Below are 25,023 nucleotides of genomic sequence, written 5' to 3'. Positions count from 1 at the left end.
CTATAGGCTTTGTGGTAAAAATGTTCTCCATATATGGCACATGTGTGCCACGTCCAAAAAAGCACTCCACTCGCTCAGAGAAGAAGGTTTAGGGTTAGGGTTAGAGTCAGGGTTAGGGTTAGGGTTAGGGTTAGGATTATAGTGTTAGGTTTAGGGTTAGGTTAAGGGTTAGGGTTAGGGTTTCGGCACTTATGGAACACATTTAGTGTGATGTGCTTTATTGCTTGGAGCACACAACCATTGTTCGAAAAGGCACTTTATTCGCTCTCAAACACATTGTGAGCAAAGGATGATGCGGCGGGTCATTGTGAGCCAGCGGAAGGTGCCAGGAGGCTCATTCCAAATGTGCCTGATGCAGCTTCGCCACATCAGGCACATCTGCCACAGTTTCATGTTGCTGAGAAGCATTGCTGCGGAGTTAGAGCGAAAATGAGATGTGTTTCACTCGCTGTGATAATGTATTTCAGGCAAGCTATAGGCTTTGTGGTAAAAATTTTCTACATTCATGGCACCTGTGTGCCACGTCCAAAACATCACTCTACTCGCTCAGAGAAGGCATCCGAAGATCGTTTTGGCACTGACGGAACAAATTTAGTGGGATGTGCTATTGCTTGGCACACACAACCGTTGTTCGAAAACGCACTTTATTATCTCTGAAAGACATTGCGAGCAAAGGATGTTACGGCCGTTCATTGTGAGCCAGCGGAAGGATGCCAGGAGGCTCATTCTAAGTGTGCCTGGCGCAGCTTCTTATCCCATACTATATGCCGCAGTTTCACGTGGCTGAGAAGCACTGCTGTGGAGTTAGAGCGAAAATGAGACAAAGCGTTTCACTCGCTGTGATAATGTATTTCAAGCAAGCTATAGGCTTTGTGGTAAAAATTTTCTACATTCATGGCACTTGTGTGCCACGTCCAAAAAATCACTCCACTCACTCAGAGAAGGCATCCGAAGAGCGTTTTGGTACTTATGGAACACATTTAGTGTGATGTGCTCTATTGCTTGGTACACACAACCATTGTTCGCAAATGCACTTTATTCACTCTGAAAAAAATGGTGACCGAAGGATGTTACGGCCCACTGCGAGCCAGCGGAAGGTGCCAGGAAGCTCATTCCAAGTGTGCCAACGCAGCTTCGCATCCCCTCATATGTGCAGCAACTTGATGTGGCTGAGAAGCACCGATGTGGAATTAGAGCAAAAATGAGACAAAGTGTTTCACTCGCTGTGATCATGTAGTCCAAGCAAGCTATACACTCAAATTACAAAATACAAATTACTGTTAAAATACAAGGTATTTTCAACAGTAATGTAACGTTCTCCATTAATACAGTTGAAAAAGTCAAACGCCTCCGAGGAACAGAAGTAAGCTTCTGTAAAATCACATTATTTTTTATAGCAAGCTTTATAATCTTATGGTACAATACAGTATTTATTTTCTTTTCCAGTTAACTGTAAAGACTTGTTCACCTGAGCAAAATTACAAATCAAACACAATTAAAAACTAGGTCTAAAGACTGGTGTTTTAATTTGAGATTGAAGGAACAATAACTAGAAAACGAAGAATTGGTTTTCATATGGACTGTTAAACTGAAAGCACCAAACTGGACGGAGCACTTGAGGAGGCAACACCTGCAGCTTTCGCCCCTCCTCTCTCAACTGTGTGGCTTATAATCATCATCATCCTCCATCCTGCACCCCAGAAGGTAAATAGATCTTGCTAAAGTCAGAATAGTGGTATGATGTGATTTAGTGTTGGATTAACATTTATTAAGAGCAGTTTTTTTGTGCCGAAAATGTTGAGTCAAAATTAGCACCGCAAGCTAGCATAACACGACTAGCTAATTTAGCAAAGCTGTGGACAAAGGTTTAGCTTTTCTTTGAGTTACTTAAAACATTTACTTAACTTAGCTGTTCCTTAAATTTGATTTGCTGGCTACATCGCTCTATTTTACCAGTTCTTTCTTTTAAACAAAACAGTTGAGGAAGACGCTTGTTATGCTGGTTGAGGCAAAAAGCTAAATAACAGCTTCTAATGTGTGCTATTGTAATATAAGTACATTTTGAGAGTGTATTTTAAAGATTGTGTGTAGTTGTGATCATTTTGTTGTGAAGGGTTGAAACATGATAACTTGCAACATATGTGGTAAAACTTGCAGGAACACATTTGCATATGTCAGACACATGCAGACTCATAGTTGTCTGCCCAATGCATCCTTCAAGTGTGGTTTCCCTGGATGCACAATAACTTTTAGTAAGTTCTCAGCTTTTCGCTCTCACACTCTTCACTATAAATATGTAAAGAAGGTTACTAAACTGGATAATGCAGGAGATTTAACTTTCCATGTGCATTTATGTTGTATAAAGTGTGATGAAATCTGGAGTCTTCTCTTGCACCTGACAAGTCATATAACTGATGGCAAAACTGTCTCATGCCCTTCGACATTGTGACAAAACATTTACAGTTAAGTCTACGTTCACATCACTTGTGTCCAGAAAGCATAAAGATGTCCCGGAAAGAACTCTATTTGAGTCCATAGCAAGTACAAGCAGCACTAGGGATCAGAATGATGAGGATTGCAATACACTGCTTGAGAATCCTGCTCTCTTGTCCTCAGAGACAGTAAGGGAGCAACTGCAGCAGGCAAAAATCAGCGTACAACCTCAAAATGTTTTACAGGATGTGTGGGACGGTACAAATATTGGAAAGAACTTGCTGCTCAACCAGACAGCCCCTTCATTAGGTGTAATCCTGTATCAGGACTCCTTTGAAGTTGTGAATCCCCTAGGGTCCGGGAGGAAAAAGCACAAGATTTTGGCCGTATATCTGACCCATGCAAATATTTTACCCTACAAAAGATCAAGCATTGATCACATGCAACTTGTGCTGCTTTTGCAGAGAGCAAGGCTATATATACTTTGGACAGGATCTAGTGTTTGGCTCTCTTGTGAAAGATTTGAAGGAACTTGAGTTGGATGGAGTAACTCTGCCGGCTGGCCAGCTCTACAAGGGAGCCCTGTGTGCCATAGCAGGAGACAATTTGGGTTCATACAACATTGTTTTGTGAGTAAGTGCTCACATTTTTGCAGATATTGTGAGATTGATCGGGAAACATTTCAGGCAGATCCTCTGGTTAAGGGCTCTGACCGCACACCATCATCATATCATAAAAACACTGAGGGTGTGAGTCATAATGGGGAAGCAAGGAGCTGTTGTGGTGTTAAATTTGACTCAATTTTCAATCAACTGGCATTTTTTCACGTTTGTCAGCCTGGATTACCTCCTTGTCTCGGCCACGACCTTTTTGAGGGCATTGTCTCTAGAGATTTGTCATTGTATCTCAGCCACCTTGTTTCAAAAGAAAAGGAGTTTATTTATGTTGAACTGAATCGGCGCATTAGCCAGATTAAATATCTGGGTAATGACGCCAGCAACAAACCTTGTGAGGTGAACCAAGGGGCTGGAAAACTCTCTGGACATGCAGTTCAGCATTGGTGTTTCCTGAGAATGTTGCCATTATTAATTGGTGATAAAATAAAAAGCCCTGGAGAGAGTGAAGTATGGCAGCTTATTTTACAGCTGAGAGAGATCGTGGAGCAAGTATGTGCTCCAAGCATTTCCACAGGCCAGGTAGCATATTTAAGAGTTCTGAATATTTGTACATCAGAATGCAGACTTTTGTGGACCATCCACTCAAGCCTAAACATCACTACCTAAATCATTAACCAGAACTCAAAGACATGAGCTTTTACAGTCTTTTCTAAGTACTGGTGCACTGTTTCCACCACCTGTTGTGTTAGAGAAGGGAACTGAGTTTATTGTGGGAGACTACAATGATAAGATTAGACAGTCAGTTGCTCATCTTAATATTGATCCTCTAAATACCCATTATCATTAGTCATGCGGTGACAGTAAAAGGGACAACATATAAGAAAAACATGTTTGTTATTGTAGGTCATAACGATGATGACCTTGTAGTGGGAAAAAAGAAAAAGGCTGTCATTCATAAGAATTCAGCAGTGTACTTCATCACTGAAGTATATCAGGCTGTCCGTCAACCAGAGATTAATGCTTACCACACTTCACCAATGCAGGAAACCTTCTGCTGTGTCAGTCAAGCCGAGCTCCTTGATCACTACCTGAGTATTCAGTTTTGTCTTTGCTAACTCTTCATCATTCTGTCCCAATATTTTAGAGTCATGTCATCCATCTGTGATGAAATAAAGACCATCATCCTCAAGGCTTTACCCAATTTGTCTGAGGATACTCAAAAATAGATAATCATCACAGCACTTGAAATCTCAGGTTTGGAATCAACACAGGACCTCAAGTATGTGCAGCAGGATGACATCAAAAATCTCTTGCCTGTTATCCAGCAAAGGAAACTTCTGGAGGCATTCAAAATGGGTAAGTATTATTAATGTCGTGTTTTCCTGTTCAGTTAAAGGCGGTAAAAAAAAAAAAAAAGTTTACATTCCGCTGACATTTGGAATGAACACAAAATGAAGTAGTGATTTGGGCTGGCAACAGACTATACACAGTCCTACCAAAGGTAATTTCTATTATTGTACTGTAGCTTTAAGTCTGTTTAAAACAATAAATGTATTATGTTATGACATGAGTTTGCATATACACATGTGACAAATATTTTTGAAATAGTGTTAATATTTTTTTCCATTTGTTCTACTAGAATCTACTGCAGTCACACTTGATGTACAGGCCTCGCTTGATCACTCACCATAGGCAAGTGTGACTTTAATCTCTAGTCCATTGCCTTGCTCTTCACCTTCACAGCCAACATTTTCAGAAGCATCAACACTGTGTACTTCACACAATCAGCCAACATATCCAGGAAGTGGCATGAAACCAGCCATTGCCCACAGCAAGAGACCTGCTCCTGATAAGCGACGCCAGACGATAAGAATTCTTGTTGATGAAATTAGAAAATATGATGTTAACCCCACACACATAGAATGTCTTATCATTTGCCAAAGCATCGTTAAGCAGTACCCCTGTAGTTTTGCTGATATGACAAGAAGAGGTGTCATCATTGCTGGTGGTTTTACGTCACTCCTTTCTCAAGTGAAAACACGAATTGAAAACATAAATCGGGCTGGGATATTGAAACGACACCGAATATCAAGAAAGTCTGGACAACTTCACAGGCCAACTGATTCTTACGGATGCACACAATTTCACCCGGACCCTCCACTTGAAGAAACCAATGAGACAATAGAGCAGAAGCGGCAATAATTGGTAAACATCTACAGGTGAGAAAGAATTCAAGGCAGTGAGAGGGCAGAAGTGATAAACTTGATGAAAACAACATTCTGTCTTCAGCGTAACCAAATCAATGACACTCCAGCACCTTCCATTGAGAATTTAAGACTCCAGTGGCCCTACCTTTTCACCCAAAAGGGGTGTCACTGTCACTTTGAGTTGTTAACTGATATCAGCGTTTTGAGTGCGTGTGAGATATCCATTGAAGAATGTGGGCAACGCATAGAGAAGTATTTAAGGACAAAACTGAAGAACAAAGCTGGATAATTTGAAGATGGGGAATGGACTCTATGCATCATCCAGTTACTGATGGCTTATTCAATGAGAGAACAGAGGAACTGATGCTCTTTGCTGTCCACGACTGATTCCACTGGGTAAGTGTCATGAAAGCATGACAGTATAGATATACGTAAATACAATAGAAAATATGTGGCTAAGTGTTGCACACTTGAATGAAGACTTAGTGTAACTTTTTATGCTCTGTCTTTAGTATGTTATCCAGCAAAATACACAGACTTTGCAATGAATACATTGAACACATTTCTGTCCAGTTTACTGTGTGTGTATTTATCTAAATCACCAGTTAAACAACAACAAAAGACAGCTTCCAACTAATGCCACACTAACATGAAGTTGCACAAAATATATTGTTAATAAAATAATATATATATCTATATAAGTATCTATCTATCTATATCTATTTCAGTGAACTTCTTATTCACATATAGGGCCCTTATACCCATATTAGTTTTCCATCAATCAAATGTATTTGTCTGCATTAGTTGATGGTGATGGAGTCCCATTGGGCCATTGGATGATCAGCGTTGAAAGTCAGGTCATCTGTGAAGGCGCCCAAAAATCCTTTGTCCTTCCGACGAAAGCCACTCCTTAGTAAAAGGAACATGACAGCCCGTCTGGAATTTGCCAAAAAGCACCTGAATGACTCTCAGACCATGAGAAACAAAATTCTCTGGTCTGATGGCTTTCGTCTGGCCACTCTACCATACAGGCCTGATTGGTGGATTGCTGCAGAGATGGTTGTCCTTCTGGAAGGCTCTCCACAGAGGAACGCTGGAGCTCTGACAGAGTGACCATCGGGGCTTTGGTCACCTCCCTGACTAAGGCCCTTCTTCCCCGATCGCTCAGTTTAGAAGGCCGGCCAGATTTGTGCCTCAAGACAATCCTGTCTCGCAGGTCTACAGACAGTTCTTTTGACTTCATGCTTGGTGTTTGTGCTCTGACATGCACAGTCAACTGTGGGACCTTATATAGACAGTTATTATATTTCCAAATCATGTCCAATCAACTGAATTTACTGCAGGTGGACTCCAATTAAGCTGTAGAAAGATCTCAAGGATGATCAGAGGAAAAAAGATGCACCTGAGCTCAATTTTGAGCTTCATGGCAAAGGCTGTGAATACTTATGTAAATGTAATTTTTTTGTTTTCTATTTTTAATAAATTCAAAACATGTCAAAAAAAACCTTTTTTCACATTGTCATAATGGAGTATTTTGTGTAGAATTTTGAGGTAAGAGATTAATTTAATACAGTTTGGAATGAGGCTGTAACATGAAAAGTTAAGTGCTGTGAATACTTTCTGGATGCACTGTATATTTTTCCAATACATGATTATTTAGGGGTGCCACCATACATCTGTTTTTTATGGAATAAAGTGGTGAACAGTGCTCACTGGTCGCCATGGAGATTTGAGGTCAGCAAAGACTGCAGCTCAATAACTCTCAGGTGATCTTTATGTTTATTTATACTCCTATTACATATTACTACCTAATTTGTGGTTTTGTCTTGAATGATTTGGGCCGATATTTGTGGCCGATACTGCTTTTGCTCCCTCAATTTACATGAAATAATGAAAATGACAACAAATATTACAGGTCTCAAGTTTAAATAAATATTTATTGAAATGTAAACACTGAAGACAGTAGGATTCGGCTTTCTTAAACACACATTTAAAGTTAATTATCAACTTTAAAAGGAATAAATATTCAACCATGTGCTAAACATTTCTGTTGTAGTTTAAGTTTTATCTATGTGATCGATTTATCGATGTGATAACTGCTCCCCCACCCTCACACACACAAACACATCACACTGACAATTTAGTAAGATATATAACATTTCTCTCATCATTAAAGTTCGTGTTGTGCACGCTAAAGACCGCTGAAAGCAGACACGGCTGCTCCAATTCCTTCTGTGTGTGTGCTTGCGTGTTCGGAGAGAGCGCACACACATAACACGACATGCATTTAACCTCAGCCCGGCATTGGCTGAATGAAACTGAATGGGACTGAATTCCCAAGGTTGCCATTAAAGCGGTGTTGGTAACAGCTGTACATATTAGCCTCCAACGACATCAACAGCTCCCTAATTCCAACGGTAGGCACTTATAAATATTAGCATTTAGCAGCATTCCTGGTTTTCAGACCCACAAACTCAACTATATTATGCAAGCACGTATATTGCATGCACTTGGCATTCATGTTTCCTATTTCAAAGCAGGTGGCAATATTTCAACTAAGTTTACCTGTTAGAGGCTAATTAAACGTTGAAAACGTAACCTTGTTATGATTCACCACTCTTGCAGTATGGGGGGTACCGCGACTGCTTGTGTTGCAGGGTCCTCCGGCAAAACAAAGCTGCCCGGCGGATGCCTGTCTGTAAATCATGTGCGAAAAATGCATTGGCGAACCCATGCTCGTATCGGCCGATACTGATTCAAGTAAAGAATGCAAATATTGGCCCGATATATTGGCCAGCCGATGCATCGGTCGATCCTTACTGGCTACAGTGGTCAACGCGTATGAGCATCAGAGTTGGGGTGAACTTTGCAGCAGCTTTTAACAGCCTCCTGGTCAAGGTTTGAGTTGACTAGCTCTCATAAACTGTCTCGGTCTGTCTCACTGCTCTTCCAAGTTCTGCCTTTTGCCTGGTCTGTTAAGACTTAATTTATTCATTTAAATATTTACAGAAAACAATTTAACATAATTCTTAAAAACACAGTTTTCCACAGTTGCAATATTTAGGGCGAAGGACCCCATTTTAATCCAAATGCAGGGCGGGATGCAAGGGTCCAATCCAGGGCTCCACATTAAAAACAAAAATTACTTGCCCATGGGGAATCCTTAAGGTGAGAACTACATGCCCGAACTTGCTCCATGTAAAATGAAATGACTGCCATAATGATATCATCTATTTTTTGTGGCATCACATGAGAATCTCAAATAAAGATTAAATGATTATCATTTCTTGTGGTTGTTTTCCTACATAGATCATGACATTGCATGGAAATCTGGATTGTCAAGAGACTTCTAGGCACTTTGCCTTGATAAATAAAAGTACATTCATGATTGAATAAACATTGTGCTTAAAAAAACAATTGTGGAGATGTATATTAACATGGCATGCCATACTACCTTACACATCGTAGTCATAGTAAGCAGTGATATTTATAAGTTGTGCACCACAATGAAACATTATTGAATAGACACATTTGTGTACTAGTAAAGTGTTTTTAATCCCGAAAAAAATGCTTACTTGCCCGAATTTTGTTTTAACTTGCCCCAGGCCATCGGTACATCGTTATGGTCGAGCCCTGCTGTAATACTTTTACAGTAATGTACTGTTTTTGTCGATCGCAGTAGCACACCGTAAAATAACAGTTTGAAGCTGGCGATTGTAGCTGCCAGTAGTGTACTGTAATTTAACAGCAAATTTTGAGCAGCAGCTTGATGTGGCTGAGAAGCACCGCTGTGAAGTTAGAGCAAAAATGAGAAAAAGTGTTTCACTCGCTGTGATAATGTATTTCAAGCAAGCTATAGGCTTTGTGGTCAAAATTTTCTCCATATATGGCACATGTGTGCCACGTCCACAAAAGCACTCCACTCACTCAGAGAAGGCCTCCAAAGAGCGTTTTAGCACTTATGATGTGCTTTATTGCTTGGCACACACAACCATTGTTGGCAAATGCACTGAGAAGTGCTGCGAAGCACTGTGAAGCAAAGCACCTTACGGCGGCCCACTGCGAGCCAAGGTACCAGGAGGTCTATTCCAAGTGTGCATGACGCAGCTTCGCATCCCCTTCTGTGTGAACGTGTTTCAGCTGCGATGCACTGCTGTGGAGTTACAGCTAAAATGACGGAAAGTGTTTCACTCGTGACAAGGCATATAAAGCACGCCATAGGCTGTGTGCAATGTGCCTCCATATCCGGCACATGTATGCCACGTCCCAAAAAGCACTCCAATCGTTCCGAGAAGGTGCTTCAAGCGCTTTTTGGGGCACTGTTAGTGTGGTGTGCTTCATGGCGTGCAGTATTGGAGATAAACTTACATAAATGTATGTGTAAGTTACTGTGAACTTACCTGATTTGTTTACTGTGGCGCAAACAAGTTCCCATGCCACTGTTTTTAATTGATCTCTCATTCATTTTTTGTCAAATAGCCCTGGGAAAGTATTACTTATTTTCCTTCATGTTTACCTGTGTGAGAGACAACTGAATAGCATCCTGTATGCCTATCCTGGTGCTCGTCCAATCACCAGTCAGAACCTAGTCAGAATGCATTCATGGTCTCACACAAAGTTGCATTTTTTAAAACTCCTTACAAAAGACGTGCATTTTCCCCACTTGAAAATATTCAAGCATTGCAAAGGGAGCCACAACAAAGAGGCTGAGGAGCCACATGCGGTTTTAGCTAATGACTCATCCCTAGGTGTGACCTCCTATGCCTAGAATGCCCAGAGTGCAGCCAAATGACTCCCCTCAGGGTGGCCAGTTTAGCTAAGGAACCATCATGAGGGTCAAACCGAATTTTTGCTCTGTAAACACACTGAGTGTGATCCTGCAGGATCCTCAATCACTACTATGCTAACCCGAATCCTAACTCCGACCCCTAATAATTCTAACCCCACCCTAACCCTAACCCATCCTCTAAACCTAATTGTAATCGTAATCCTAATCCCTTACCCCTAACCTCTAATCCTAACCCTAATCCAGGGGTCGGCAACTTTTACTATCAAGAGAGACATTTTTTAAGGGTAACCTTACATTTTACTTGAATAAAAGTAAAAAGTTTTAATTACTCAAGTAAGAGCAAAGTAAAAAAGTAAAAATATTTTTAAAAATCGTGACAGAAATGATGCTAAACAAAATATGAAATGTTACAAAACATTGATTTTCTTTTTAAGTAAAAGGCAAATATGTGCAGGGCTCGACAATAACGATGTACCGATGGCCCAGGGCAAGTTAAAACAAAATTCGGGCAAGTAAATCTAATCAGTGATATTCCCGTCGGGCAAGTGCACTTTGGCATGCCATCCTGCCAAGAGTTTTTTTAAAGCGGTTCTTTTGGGTGTTGGTAAAACACGGACTGCGTAATTTCGGTGGTAATTTGCAAAGCAATCCTTGCAATGGACCAATCAGAATCGTTTATTTAGACCGCGGCCCGTAATCCACAGTCCGCGTTTTACCCACACCCGTTGTTCGCGATCAACCAATCAGCGATTGTTTGACTACAAAAACATCCATCATGGCGTCGCTGCCAACATCGTCTAATTCTGAAGGAAACAGCAAAAAGTGATGAACCAGTGCCTCCAAAACGAGTATTTTATTAGCGGCAGCAAATCAAATGATGGCACAGGTGAGTGAATCACATTGCTGTGACAATTTGAAGTGGTCACAATGAAACACCACCGATTAGATCCAATACCAAGTGCTGATTTTGCACAAGCTACAAAACCTAGCGCTTCCATTTCTCTGTGTATTTTTCTCACCTTTGCTTCACAAATTGTTGTTTGACCATTGAGCTTTTTTTTCTGGATTAAAAACACTTTACTAGTACACAAATGTGTCTATTCAATAATGTTTCATTGTGGTGCACAACTTATAAATATCACTGCTTACTACGACTACGATGTGTAAGGTATTGTAACGTCGTAGAATGACGACAGTCAGGATGGCTCTATCGTTGCATGGTTTTTATTTCCAAGGCAGCATGAAAAACAACTTACTGGCCTGTTGCAGACTTAACTAACTAGCTGGGCGCAGGGCAACCGAACTTCTCCTTTTTTCCCTCTCGTTCCTCTTCTTTGGTCCCAAAACGCCCGCTCCAAGACCACGAGCTGAACATGACTGCCCCCCAGCGTCCATGCATGAAACTACAGCCCGAAATACAACACACACGCAACGCTACAGTATTATTTATTTTGTTATTTTATTTATTTGAGATTCTCATGTGATGCCACAAAAAAATACATGATATCATGATGGCAGTCTTTTCATTTTACATGGGGCAAGTTCGGGCAAGTAGTTCTCACCTTAAGGATTCCCTATGGGCAAGTCATTTTGGTTTTTAATGTAGAGCCCTGATGTGAATAAACAGAAATAATTCAATTACGCTACAAAATTCCAACCAACAGCTACTTTTATTTCGCAATGAAGCTTTAGTCATCTAAACCAGTGTTTTTCAACCTTTTGTGAGCCACAGCATGTTTTTTACATTGGAAAAATCTTGTTGCACACCACTAACCAAAAATGATACAAAATGTCACCACGACCTCACACGTGCATCAATAAGTCTATCGGAGGAACAAGGTAGGTGTTGCAACACGGACCAATATTACATTGCTCTGCCAGTCTTTACACCACAGACACTCGACAGTAGCCACGTTTTTACATGACCACTTGTTCTCTTTCCGAATGACCTTTCGGGAAACAATGGTATCCAAACAGAATAGTCAATAGGGCATGCGCAGTAAAACATAAACATCAACATCATGTGATACCGGCTTCCACGAGTTTTTCTTTCACTTGTTGGAATAACTCCGTATTGTCCGTTTTTCGTCTGTCCAGTCTTGAAATTTAGTTTGAAACAAAAACAAACTTTGCTTAGCAGTCCAATGCTGATTGCTCGCCTCCCTTTTTTAAAACTGAAGAACGTCTGGATCTGATGTTACGTCATATCTGAGCATGCGCTGAAAGAACGCACCCGGGATAAATTTAAACAGGAAAAGATAAAATTCAATCTTGCTAATATTTTATAATTAAACTCAGGACACGTTTTATATAGATATATATTTTCTTTTTTTAATAAAACTGGACTTGTGAATAGCGTATAGAAGTGTTTAGATTCTGTTTCACGGATGGCGCTAATGCAATACGAAAGCTGCTTGCCAACCACCAATAAACAACAGAAGAAGAAAAACATCACAAAGAAGAAGGCACCCTGACAAATTTCCGTTTGAGCGGGCACAAGATACCTGAATTGGATGGGGAAAGGAATATTCCATCCCTGTTCAATTCTTTACGTTTGAGCAAATATACCAAATGCAATTGGAATATGTGGGTCCATATATTCATGGCTATTGACATAATATTTGAAAATGATGATTAATCAATGTTAACTATAAAAAGTGATATTGGATAATTCCTCACAGCACACCTGGCTGTTTCTCAAGGTACACTAGTGCGCCGCGGCACAGTGGTTGAAAATCACTGATCTGAACATTGCCATCAACCAGGAAAGCGTGGTTTGGTTCCCCACCCTGGTCAGCTAAAGGAGCATTTCTCAGGTAATGCCAGCATTTACCAACCAATGGATGCGACCCTAGTGAGGAAAAGCGGTATAGAAAATGGATAGATGCTAGCAAAGCCATCCTTTACCATAATACCTTGGACACAGCCAAGGTATTGGGGAAAGTCGCTGCATTACCAATTATTATTATTATATTACCAATTATTATGATATTACATTTTCTCGGTGATATAAATCCATTTCAGGTTACATATATCACAGCCCGGTCCTGATTGGATGTTAATAGATTCATCCAATGAGGCAGATTCAAAGGGAAAGTATGTTGTCCTGCTGGAAATGACAAAAGAACGATCATGTTAGTTGGATACATTAGTATACGTTATACATTATTGGAGGTAAATAGGGTTGTCTTCTAAGGGTTATAGTACATTATTGGAGATAATTAGGGTTGTCTTGTAAGGGATATAGTACATTATTGGAGATAAATAGGGTTGTCTTCTAAGAAGGGTTAGAGTACATTATTGGAGATAAATAGGGTTGTCTTCTGTCTTAATTGTGAAACCTGTCATGGCCAGTGTTGTCGCTTCTGCCTCTTTTTGAAGTGCGCCTCTGGCTGGCAAGGAGGCAGTCCGTTCACATGGTCGCCAGATTGTACTACGTGCCTTCCTCATCCTCCACTGCCTCTGCTTCCTCGGCAACGTGTTAGCCCTTTGTGTCCTAGTGTTCTGGCTTTTAGCACCTTTGTCACGTAGTACTTCTTTGTTGCCCTGCCTTCTCCTTGTTTGTGTTTCGTCCCCTCGGATCCCCTGCATTGCAAAGCATTGCAATACCCCCTGTATTGTTATTGTATTGACCCACGACATTCATGCGCCGATGCTCTTCGTTAACCTCAGCCTTCTTTTTGCTTCCACCAGTGCTCCCAGCTCTCATTTTTCAGAATGATTGGCTGCATATCTGACTGAGTATTGATGCATGAGTATCAATCGACACCACTGCAACCTACAGCCACAAAAGCTCCTTGAAAGTCATTTTCAGTCGACGTGTGTCTTATGCTGTTTTAAAGGACTGATGAATGCGACACACGTATACACTTAGATCATCAAACAGGATTATTGCATCTAACTCGTGGCTTGAGCCCGCAAAAGCCTGGAAAAAATATATTCTTGCTAAATCTATTTGTCCTTTCCAGTTTGGTTCTAAAAGTTGTTTTGTGCTATTGCCTCTTCTATTCTTCTCAACTTCTTCTCAACTTCTCAATTATGCAACTACTTTCCCAGGCTTTTTTGTCAGTAATATCAAAACTTCAATGTTACGTAGTGTAATAATTGTAACTAGATGACGCAGTGTCAGCAGACGTGTCAAATCTGAAGGGCTGAAGTGAAACTGAAACTCTCTGAAAACAGGAGCCGTTCGGAAGCTGAAGCTTGACTGAAACACTGTGGAAATATGCTAAAACGTAGAAAGCTGTAGTTTCAGCTCAAATCGGGAATTGAACCAACCAGGTTACCCCTACCCTGTAGGGCACCAAGGATGTGTCATGTCGATGTAGCACATGTAGTACGTCTACGTTACGTGTCGATGTCGCACTGTATTTATCTACGTACGTGTCGATGTAGTACTGTATGTGTCCACGTAGGTGTCGATGTAGAATGCGTCTACTACGTACGTGTCAATCTAGTATGCGTCCAAGTATGTCGATGTAGTACTGTATGTGTCGATGTAGAATGCGTCTACTACGTACGTGTCGATGTAGTATGCGTCCACGTATGTCGATGTAGTACTGTATGTGTCCACGTACATGTCGATGTAGTATGCGTCAATGTATGACTTCGTCTTTGCATGCTCGTGCTGCTAAAATGCTCCTTTTTAGCATGCTAGCATGCTTGGCTGGCTTGAGCAGGGAACCTTTTGATGACTTAGAGTGCTGCAACCTAGCGAGAGGCTTGTGTCCCATTTAAGCATGCAGGCTGCCAAGTCTTTTGTGGAGCCCATCAAACATCAAAGGAATCCTTTATATCAAATGTTACCACATCGAACAATCCTAAGTCTTTGCTATTGTAGTGTGTAAAATGAGATGAGTGAAGTCTGAAAGCAGTGCTGCAGGGATTCTGGAGGGCTTTCTGTTTTGACCTATTTTGGAAGGGAGCTCTGCAGCACAACAGTGAAAGGGAATGCGAGAACTCAACAAGTAAAACCACACCCCTTCCTGAGGCTATTATTATTCAACATATTCGGCATACATAAAAATATAACAAAAATCTATATTGTATAATTATTTATTATTTTTATTAGAAAAAGTATTTATCATATTCTGGAAGAGGGACTGTAAAGTGTATATCTGATTCACCACTGAGTTGTGGTGTTGATGGTGAAGAAATGTGAATGGAAGCCATTTTAAGAGTGGTGCGTTTCCCTTGCGATAGCAGTGTGACGTCACAGTGCTGTCCATGGTGCTGGACGGCCACACAGGTCGGTCGATGCAAAGCAGCGGTGACAGCCACAGTTGTCTGACACAGAAAGACTCGCAGGAAAGCGCCATTCATTTACTATACGAGAATGGACCTGCTCCCAGCCCAGGAAGCGGCCAAAATCTACCACACCAACTACGTGAGAAACTCCCGGGCCATAGGCGTCATGTGGGCTGTGTTCACCATCTGCTTCGTCATCATCACGGTGGTGGTCTTCATTCAGCCTTTCTGGATAGGGGACAGCGTCAACACCCCCCAGGCTGGATACTTCGGTCTCTTCCACTACTGCATCGGCAACACCCTCACAATGGAGCTCATCTGCAGGGGAAGCCTGCTGGACTTCGGTTCCATCCCGTCTCCGGCCTTCCGCACGGCCATGTTCTTCGTGGGCACGTCCATGCTCCTGATAGTGGGCACCATGGTATGTTTCAGCCTCTTCTTCTTCTGCAACGCCGGCAGTGTCTACAAGATCTGTGCCTGGATGCAGCTGGCCGAGGGTAAAGTTAAGGAAGTTCTGACTGGTAATGCTGTTATAGTGGCTCTACTCTGGATATTACAACATTGGGGTAGCAATTGAAGTGGTCATGGCATCTCCATCGTATTTGAATCAGCAATCATGTCAGCGTGTAACACTCCTGTGTGTGGAGAGGTGAATGTGACTCAACCTCTCAGGTTGCAAGTCTCCAGTTTCCGTTTCTGACACCTCCACCATGGGCTTTGGTTCCAGGTAACACGATAAGGTGTGGCTTAAACAAAATATCTGCACCTCCTCATACAACTGGGGGATGGCATGATGAAGAATTACTATAAAGTACAAGGAAACCACTTTTTAATACTAGTAGGAATGGCATGAACCTGTCAGACCTCTCACTAAAAAGGTTATTTAACATGAAATAACTTCCATAACAGCACATCTTGCCAACATCATGGGTGAGGATTCCTCGTCTGCACCATAACTCTATGGGGGCGTTTTAGGTCTTATTCTGGAGCTGGGGCTCAAAAGTCCCGCCCTAGCATTTATCATCATCAGTGTTCACACGGGGTAATTACTGCAACACAGTGCCTTCTCTTTCTTCCTCTTCTTTCCCCGCAGGTGTTTTGATGGTGATGGGCTGTATGATCTACCCGGATGGCTGGGACGCCCCGGAGGTGAAGCAGATGTGTGGCCAGAGGACTGATAAGTACAGTCTCGGGGACTGCACAGTGCGCTGGGCCTACATCCTGGCCATCATCAGCATCCTGGATGCTCTACTCTTAGCCTTTCTGTCCTTCACTCTTGGTAACCGCCAGGACAAACTGCTGCCAGAAGACTTTGAGCTGGAAGGGGCAGGTAGGAGTCATTTAAACTGAAAGCACAAGTCAAATAATCCGTGTTTGTGCACATTTAGAGAATGAAACAGACATGAAGCTCCTCCTTCTATTTTCTTCACCCACCCCGGGTCCTCCCTAGTGAGGATAAGCGTCATAGAAAAAGGATGCATGGATCCTGGGTCATAGGTAGGCTGGAGTCTATCCCAGCTCTTCTGTCAGGGATGCCACATAGGTTCATTCATTAGATGTAGAGTAGGTTTATCCTTTCTCCCTACCACATTTTGGACTGCGGGGGGGAAACGCGTACAACCAAGAGGGGAGAGCACAGGGGAAACATACAAGTCCTCCACACACGAGTCCAAACTGACATTCAAACCCAGAGGCACAATTGTGACCTGCAGCCATGGTTATGTTTTACGTACGAGCCCACAAAAGGATCATGCTCTGCCTCACAATGTCGCAGGACATATTGGATTCATGTTTACCTCAGCAAACCACGCACAGATACCCGATGCTGGGAACACCCGTACAGCCCCAAACCACCACGCTTCCACCACTCACTGGCTGTGAGCTGTCTACAGTAGATAAAGGCCATGTGTTTTCAGTGGATATTAAATTTATATATTGCTATACATGCAAGGCCTCCTCTAAAGTATGTCTACATTGCAGTCCTTATAGAACTTTGGTGATTGATTGAATATTAAATCATAAGAAAAGTTCCTTGTCATATTTCTAATACAAACATCTTTTCATTTCACAGAAAACCCCTGAAGAGAACAGGCCTCAACTCAAGCAGCAGGACGTGGATGATGCTTTGTAGAACATTCCATTGTTACCACTGAATATCCAAACAAACTAATAGTTAGGTTTTCCTTAAGAAGAATGCAAGCGTCACATTTAAGATCCTTCACACGCAAAACCGACAACAGCCTAGAAGCAAACTGGACACAGTGACTTGTTCAGTATGCAACATCTATTTTATTCTAGAACGTGTTGATGTTTCAATCACACATCTACTACTTTTGGGCTACACTGACATGACCAGTTCTTCACTCTCCCAAAAAGAGAGATATTACTGAAGAGTTGGCCACGTACATGTACTGTACAAGCAAGCACAGACATCTTCCACCCATTTATTCAAACACAGCTAGCTACCCAGCTAAATCACTTAGCTAAATTTGTTAAAAACTGTACATAACTGGTGTACATATAAAGGCAGACTTGTTGGTACAAATATACAGTTATTGTCACTTTCTCATTTCAATGACTTATTTTGTGTTACCTCATTCAAATCCAGATTTTGTCTAACAACTAAAGCAGTCAGGTCTTGATTTCACTTCAATTGAATCTTTCAGGTTTGGAAGCAGTGGACAATGTCATTCGGCAGATCCTTTAGAGTAACATTTAGTGGAATATAGTACAAACAATACTAGGAGAGCAGGATACGAGCATCAACGCTGCTAGTCAATTAGCTCACCAACAGAGATAAGACTTGTGTATGAAATACAAAAATAAAATGAAGTTCCATTTGTCAATTACCTTATTTGCACAGTTTTCAATTAAATATTGGTTGAAAGGGTTTTGCAAAATGCATCTATTACTACTGTTGTTTTACTGTAACTATTGCACAACATGACATTTGCTGAATGAAGGTTTGTGCATCAGCAAACTAACGCCTCAACACGCCCCATGTGCAATTTCCTAAGCTTTCTGTACAATAACTAAAGGTCTATCATACATGTTTAATAGAAGATAAAACGTGGTTTAAAATAAGAAAAAACAGCACTAATGAAACTGTATGGGGGGGTCCTTTTATGGAGACATGGCTACATATCCTTGAGTTTGGGGTTTTAGTGCAGGAGTGTAACAAACAAGGATGAGTCACTAGCAGTACGATAACAAGTCTGCTCAGTGGTGTGGGTGCATCGAGCATAGCGGTAGAAGCCGACCAAGTAACATCACCATCGCACTGAGAAAGGAACCAGCAAATACAAAGCAAACACACAGATGCGTTAGCTCCAAAATGACAACATAAGAAAACAAAAAGAAATAAATATTCATATGATATGCCCAAACTGGAAAGTGATCTGTTGCAGTCTCTGGAGAGAGAGAGAGAGAGAGGAAGGGGGGAAGAGAAGAGAGGTGCAATTACTGAGGTCGCCACTAGAGGGCTAGCCAGGGGTGGCGCAGGCAATCTGCAGCAGTGGCTCTCTTCTCAGGGATCAGCTCCAACATGGGAAGTAAGAAGTCGGTGAAGCACTCCGCTTCTTCCCGGGGCCATTCATACTTGTCCACCAGTACCTCCAGCAGCCCCCACGGCTTCAGCTTTGTGATGTGTTTCAGGTCCCCTGTAGACAGTAGGATATAGTGAGCTGTGAACCAGACTTATTTTTAACGTGGACCCTCAAAATCCTTCCAAAAGTTCTTCATTGGCTCCAAATGACTATTTTCAACCCGAAAATATACCCCCACCACCAGCTAGCAGATGTTTAACCACAGTGGTTTAAATAAACTGATTGAACAAATAAATGTCCATATTTGTCACAATATAAAGTCAAACGTTGTGAAGTGCTGTCTGTGTCACACGTTAGAGGCCCCCCCCATGCAGACAGCACCTTCAATGCCATTTGATGCATAGGTTTCCCACAACATTCTCCATGCATTCGCATGGGACAGTCTCAGCTCATTTTACATTTAGAAAGATATACAAGTTACGGCAATGAATAAAATACTTTAATAATTCTAACTTGGTATACCCAATGTTGTCCAACTCTCAACTTCAAATTCATGTGTAACATTGCTCTTATTCATGAGTAAAATAGTTGTGAAGTAACAATACTCTTAAACAAGTATGCTGTTTGGATGGCTACTCCACCATATAATTCATGTGTTACATATTTTATATAAGCATATATTTGTGTTTCTTGTGCCTTGATTCATGTCATTTTCTGAAAGATTTGATTTATTTTTAATTAAAAGGCACTACTTTGTGTTCTATAGCTGATGTGAATGATTACTGGAAGTTGCCTCTTGTTTATACACACACACACAGCAACATAGATACCAAAAAAAAGGATATGACCTCCTCAGATGCCACTAGTATTTCACTTACAGCGCAGCCTTGCCACATCCAATATGGCAGCGACAATGTACTTAGGCTCAGCGCTTGATATGGGCTCTATGTACAGTATACGGATTATACAAAAGCACTTCCTGTTTCCGAGCGTACTTTGCAGTACTGCTGTTGTAAATGGCAAATAAGGTAAATGTCTGGAGCTCGCACAGTTGCTGGTTATTCTGCATTATTTGTTGGTACTGTAGTCTGGTATCTACCTATTACATTGCTGTGTGATGTTTTAGCACTTTAAGACACCATGATTAAAAATGGTATGTGGAATATTAACCTGCGTGTGATTTCTATGAAGCTGGGGGTTACCACTATCTCAGGTCTCAAATCAGGTCTGCAGTGTAACCTGTTGTGGAAATTTGATTTCGTTTTTAAAAGACTGAAAGAACTGACAATTTAATATTTTACATAACTTAGCATAGCTTAGCATAGCATTAAAAAAAACTACTTAATTTATATTTGAAAGAACAATCTCATGTATAACAAGTTTGTATTGTTTCAAGTGTATTTATTTTTTCATGTTTTTCTACAAAATAATATTGAACACTGAAGGTGCATGCTGACAGTTATTAAAAAAATAAATTAAAATCTGTATTGGTCAGAATTAGCAGATCAGGCTTTTTAAAAATCGGGGCCATTTTATTTTGTCTTTGGTTTTAGATTTTTGTTCTACTTCCGGATCATACTATTCAATTAAGAAATCATTTAAGTTCTCAGGTCTACTATGACATTAATATCACCAAACCTCCATATACAGTATTGTACAACCTCACATTGGGAATATATATATTAGGGCTGTCAAAGAAACGTGTTAATGACAAGTTAACAGAAGTTCCCTTTAACGGCCGCAAATTTTTTCATGTGCGATTAACGTGCACTCCTCCTGTTTGACCCTCGACCCCCACCATAGTTTGGTTGAAGAGTATTTAAATTGGTAAAGTTAGCTTCAGTTAGCTTCAAAGCCCTGGCAGATGGCTCTTGGAGCAAGACCAAAGTTATTTGTATCTACTGTCGCTGTGTTTGACTTATCACAGATTCCATGGCCTGCCAGAGACTGGAGCAGTGCAGGTATTGTTTTTATTGTCATATACAGTGCTACCTTGGCATAAAAGTGGCCCAACTAACCAGTGCTTTTCACATTTTTACATCTCTCTGATGATTTTGGCATTGAACTGCCAGCTAGATTGGACTTCCAGCTGCTATTGACGGGCTGTCAATGTGATGACCAGTGTTTTGCTAGAGTTAGCCATTTAGCATGGAACTACCACAATGATGCACTCAAAGTCATCAAATCTTACTGTTATGCATTCCCACATAGTATCAGCATTCAGGAGCAAATAGGAGGTGAATGAAAATGGGGGAAAATACAGCCATACAGCCCTTTGGGCATCGGAGAACAGTAGGATGGTGCATTCAATGGCCATCAAAAAAAGTCGGACAAATGAAAAATTGTATTTCTAATGAATAGTTAAAGTATTGTAATACAATAATATTTACTACAGTAAAATGATGAATTTCTCTGTAATTTGATGTGTTTTGAAAGAGAAATGTAATGACAATAGGTTTGCAATTTGGATGAAAAGTTTTATGACTAATGCTCTATGTTTAGGTATTTTCATTTGTACATTTCATTAAGGAAAGGTGCATTGTGCCAAATCTTTAATAATAATCCTTTCTGAATGTTCCTAAATAAGCTTTTTACATTTACAATTGAAAACCAGTATCTATAATCTTATTTTCCACTGACACAAATAAAAAAGTGTGAGAGGTCTCACTCGCCCACATTGGATGTAATTATCGTTGTAGTTGTAGTTGCACATGGAATTATTTACCACAGAGATATTTCCCGTACTTATAGATAAAAACTGCAATTAAATGCGATTGTGAGTTAACTATGGATGAAATGTGATTAATCTTGATCAAATATTTAATCAATTGACAGCCCTAATACAGTGAAGAAAATAAGTATTTGAACACCCTACTATTTTGCTATTTCTCCCACTTAGAAATCATGGAGGGGTCTGAAATTTTCATCGTAGGTGCATGTCCACTGTGAGAGAGATAAACTAAAAAGAAAAATCCAGAAATCACAATGCATGATTTTTTAACAATTTATTTGTGTGATACAGCTGCAAATAAGTATTTGAACACCTGTGTATCATCTAGAATTCTGACCCTGAAAGACCTGTTAGTCTGCCCATTAGAAGTCCACCTGCACTCCATGTATCATCCTGAATCAGATGCACCTGTTTGAGGTCGTTAGCTGCATAAAGACACCTGTCCACCCCATACAATCAGTAAGACTTTAACTTGTAACATGGCGAAGACCAAAGAGCTGTCCAAAGACACCAGAGACAAAATTGTACACCTCCACAAGGCTGGAAAGGGCTACGGAGCAATTACCAAGCAGCTTGGTGAAAAAAGGTCCACTGTTGGAGCTATCATTAGAAAATGGAAGAAGCTAAACATGACGGTCAATCTCAATCGGAGTGGAGCCCCATGCAAGATATCACCTCGTGGGGTCTCAATGATTCTAAGAAAGGTGAGGAATCAGCCCAGAACTACACGACAGGACTTGGTCAATGACCTGAAAAGAGCTGGGACCACCGTTTCCAAGGTTACTGTAGGTAATACACTAAGACGTCATGATGTGAAATCATGCATGGCACGAAAGGTTCCCCTGCTTAAACCAGCACATGTCAAGGCCCGTCTTAAGTTTGCATATGACTATTTGGATGATACAGAGGAGTCATGGGAGAAAGTTTTATGGTCAGATGAGACCAAAATAGAACTTTTTGGTCATAATTCCAATAAGCGTGTTTGGAGGAAGAAGAATGAAGAGTACAATCCGAAGAACACCATCCCTACTGTGAAGCATGGGGGTGGTAGCATCATGCTTTGGGGGTGTTTTTCTGCACATGGGACAGGACGAGTGCACTGCATTAAAGAGAGGATGACTGGGGCCGTGTATTGTGAGATTTTGGGGAACAACCTCCTTCCCTCTGTCAGAGCATTGAAGATGGGTCGTGGCTGGGTCTTCCAACACGACAACGACCCGAAGCACACAGCCAGGAAAACCAAGGAGTGGCTCCGTAAGAAGCATATCAAGGTTCTAGCATGGCCCAGCCAGTCTCCAGACCTGAACCCAATCGAAAATCTTTGGAGGGAGCTCAAACTCCGTGTTTCTCAGCGACAGCCCAGAAACCTGACTGATCTAGAGAAGATCTGTGTGGAGGAGTGGGCCAAGATCCCTCCTGCAGTGTGTGCAAACCTGGTGAAAAACTACAGGAAACGTTTGACCTCTGTAATAGCAAACAAAGGCTACTGTACCAAATATTAACATTCATTTTCTCAGGTGTTCAAATACTTATTAGCAGCTGTATCACACAAATAAATTGTTAAAAAATCATGCATTGTGATTTCTGGATTTTTCTTTTTAGTTTATCTCTCTCACAGTGGACATGCACCTACGATGAAAATTTCAGACCCCTCCATGATTTCTAAGTGGGAGAAATAGCAAAATAGCAGGGTGTTCAAATACTTATTTTCTTCACTGTATATATATATATATACATATATATATATATATATATATATATATATATATACATATATATACACACACACATATATAAAGAGAATCCTGCTGGGCATACATCTCATATGATTTTGATACATTTACCTTTCTTGGTGAAAAAATCCTTGGAATATTTGCCGTTCATTATGAGTTTACGTGGGACACTCCCCAGCAGCTCAATGATCAGGGCTATATGGTCTACATGGCAGAGGCGCCGCATACAGTTGCAAGAAGAGAAAGACAACAAACAACAAACACACTGATGAGAAAGTGTCCTGCTCATTGGCCCACTCTGGGTGTGGGGGTTGTAGGCTGAGGAAGGGGGGGGGGGGGGGGGGGGGGGACACAACACACATAGGTGCGTATGTTTGGGGATTGTGTAACCTGGCACAATCATCAATGTCGTTGTGCTCCTGAAAGAGTTGTACCCCCACACATTGTGTCAACTTTATGACAACCTTCCTCATCTTCCTCCCGTCCACTGTCCCCAAAGTAGGCCATTGACAGAGGACCGGTGTACCTCTCTTTGTGAAGTATTCCTGTGAGTATTTCCCACTCAGAGCATAGTGGCGAGGAATTTTACCAAGCAACTCAATCATGAGAGCAAGGTGGTCTGGAGACAAGGCCCATCAGAGGTAGAGCAATATGAAATGGTTCATCAAGAATGTGGAGAGAAGACGAGATGGCACAAAGTCATGTGGGATGCATGATAATGAATGACAGTCTGACATAAGCAGCACATGTATGGCAGACACATTTTAAAACAAATGGCAATTGACTTTTCACCAAAGGCTTGACATAACAGATACAGATAGAGTACTATCAAGTCTAGCTACAGGATGTACTAATAAATCCTTTCACCCAGCTGCCTTAAAAGGAGACATAGGAACAGGGCAAGGAGACGTGCAGCATGAGAAGATGAAGAGAGAAAGAGCAAGGAGATGGCCCTGTCTCCATTTTCAGGTATTAGAGGGGGAAAAACCAACAGGAATGGTAACACGTCATACAATGATTACTCAATATTTGTAACATCATTTAGGCTCAGTGCATTTACCAGGTCACAGGGAAATCTCTAAGAGATGTAGTCATATTGGAAACAGGAGTTTCCCACAATGCAAAGTAAGCCTTATTGGGCTAATATGCATATTCAAAAACAGCTATAATAATGATAATAATAATAATAATAAAAAAGCAGAATGCAAATGTGAGTCTATGTGATACCTTCATCCCTGGAATAATCTTCACCAGAATGTGGTTCGAACAAGTAGTCTCCTGTGGCAAGCTCAAAGGCCTAAGGCAACAACAATAACATCATCAACACAAGAATGAATAGAGCACGACAGGCCTGAACTACCAGACCAGTGTGAAGGCCCTATCAGGGTGCATGAGTTGAATATCTATCTGACTTTAATGGTATGCAATTACTAATGTTCAATCCAGTTTCTCACCATACAGGCTGTGCTCCAGATATCCGCCGGTGTGCTGTAACCGGCACCGATGAGTACCTCTAATGACCGATACTGCCGTGTCTGGATGTCTTCAGTAAAGTGCTTGTGCTGAGAGAAAGAGAAAACAAGAATATTAAAAACCTTACACATTTATCTGGAACACTGAGACAAAGAGAGTGGTATGAAGTATTTATGTAACAAGGATACAAAAAAAAAAAAAACCTCAAGACAACTCCAGACCCATGGCATGATAGGATGGCCCTATAG

At 41.1% G+C, this 25,023-nt stretch overlaps 2 protein-coding genes across 4 annotated transcripts in view; one reads left to right on the top strand and one right to left on the bottom strand.

Moving 5' to 3' along the window:
• Positions 1-15,381: 15,381 nt before the first annotated feature.
• Positions 15,382-17,108, top strand: lhfpl5b (LHFPL tetraspan subfamily member 5b). Its single transcript, XM_078798037.1, has 2 exons — positions 15,382-15,790; positions 16,387-17,108. The coding sequence occupies exons 1-2, from the start codon at positions 15,382-15,384 to the stop codon at positions 16,641-16,643; spliced, it is 666 nt and encodes a 221-aa protein (XP_078654163.1). The 3' UTR covers positions 16,644-17,108.
• Positions 17,109-17,983: 875 nt separating this feature from the next.
• The window catches only part of srpk1a (SRSF protein kinase 1a), a 28,360-nt gene continuing 21,320 nt past the window's right edge, over positions 17,984-25,023 (bottom strand). The window contains exons 13-17 of one of the 3 annotated variants that reach the window (XM_058084415.2): positions 24,757-24,864; positions 24,530-24,599; positions 23,829-23,921; positions 23,414-23,506; positions 17,984-18,952 (exon numbers count right to left, since the gene is read on the bottom strand). In XM_058084415.2, the coding sequence (XP_057940398.1) occupies positions 18,768-18,952; positions 23,414-23,506; positions 23,829-23,921; positions 24,530-24,599; positions 24,757-24,864 (549 nt within the window). In that variant the 3' untranslated portion in view covers positions 17,984-18,767. The remainder of the gene's footprint in view (positions 18,953-23,413; positions 23,507-23,828; positions 23,922-24,529; positions 24,600-24,756; positions 24,865-25,023) is intronic. The other 2 variants (XM_058084416.2, XM_058084417.2) reach the window with 2 other exon arrangements.

This window comes from Doryrhamphus excisus, linkage group LG17, assembly GCF_037039965.1.
Source record: "Doryrhamphus excisus strain RoL-2023G ecotype Guam linkage group LG17, RoL_Dexc_Guam_v1.1, whole genome shotgun sequence".
NCBI lineage: Eukaryota > Metazoa > Chordata > Actinopteri > Syngnathiformes > Syngnathidae > Doryrhamphus > Doryrhamphus excisus.
The sequence above is the reverse complement of the archived record's forward strand: the minus strand, read 5'-3'. Positions and strand labels throughout refer to the sequence as shown.

What these genes read in the sequence shown, in the direction of transcription:
- lhfpl5b (XM_078798037.1), top strand. Translation starts at nt 15,382, where the DNA reads ATGGACCTGCTCCCAGCCCAGGAAGCGGCCAAAATCTACCACACCAAC. An exon ending in CTGGATGCAGCTGGCCGAGG is followed by an intron (nt 15,791 to 16,386) that starts GTAAAGTTAAGG and finishes CTTTCCCCGCAG; the next exon opens with GTGTTTTGATGGTGATGGGC.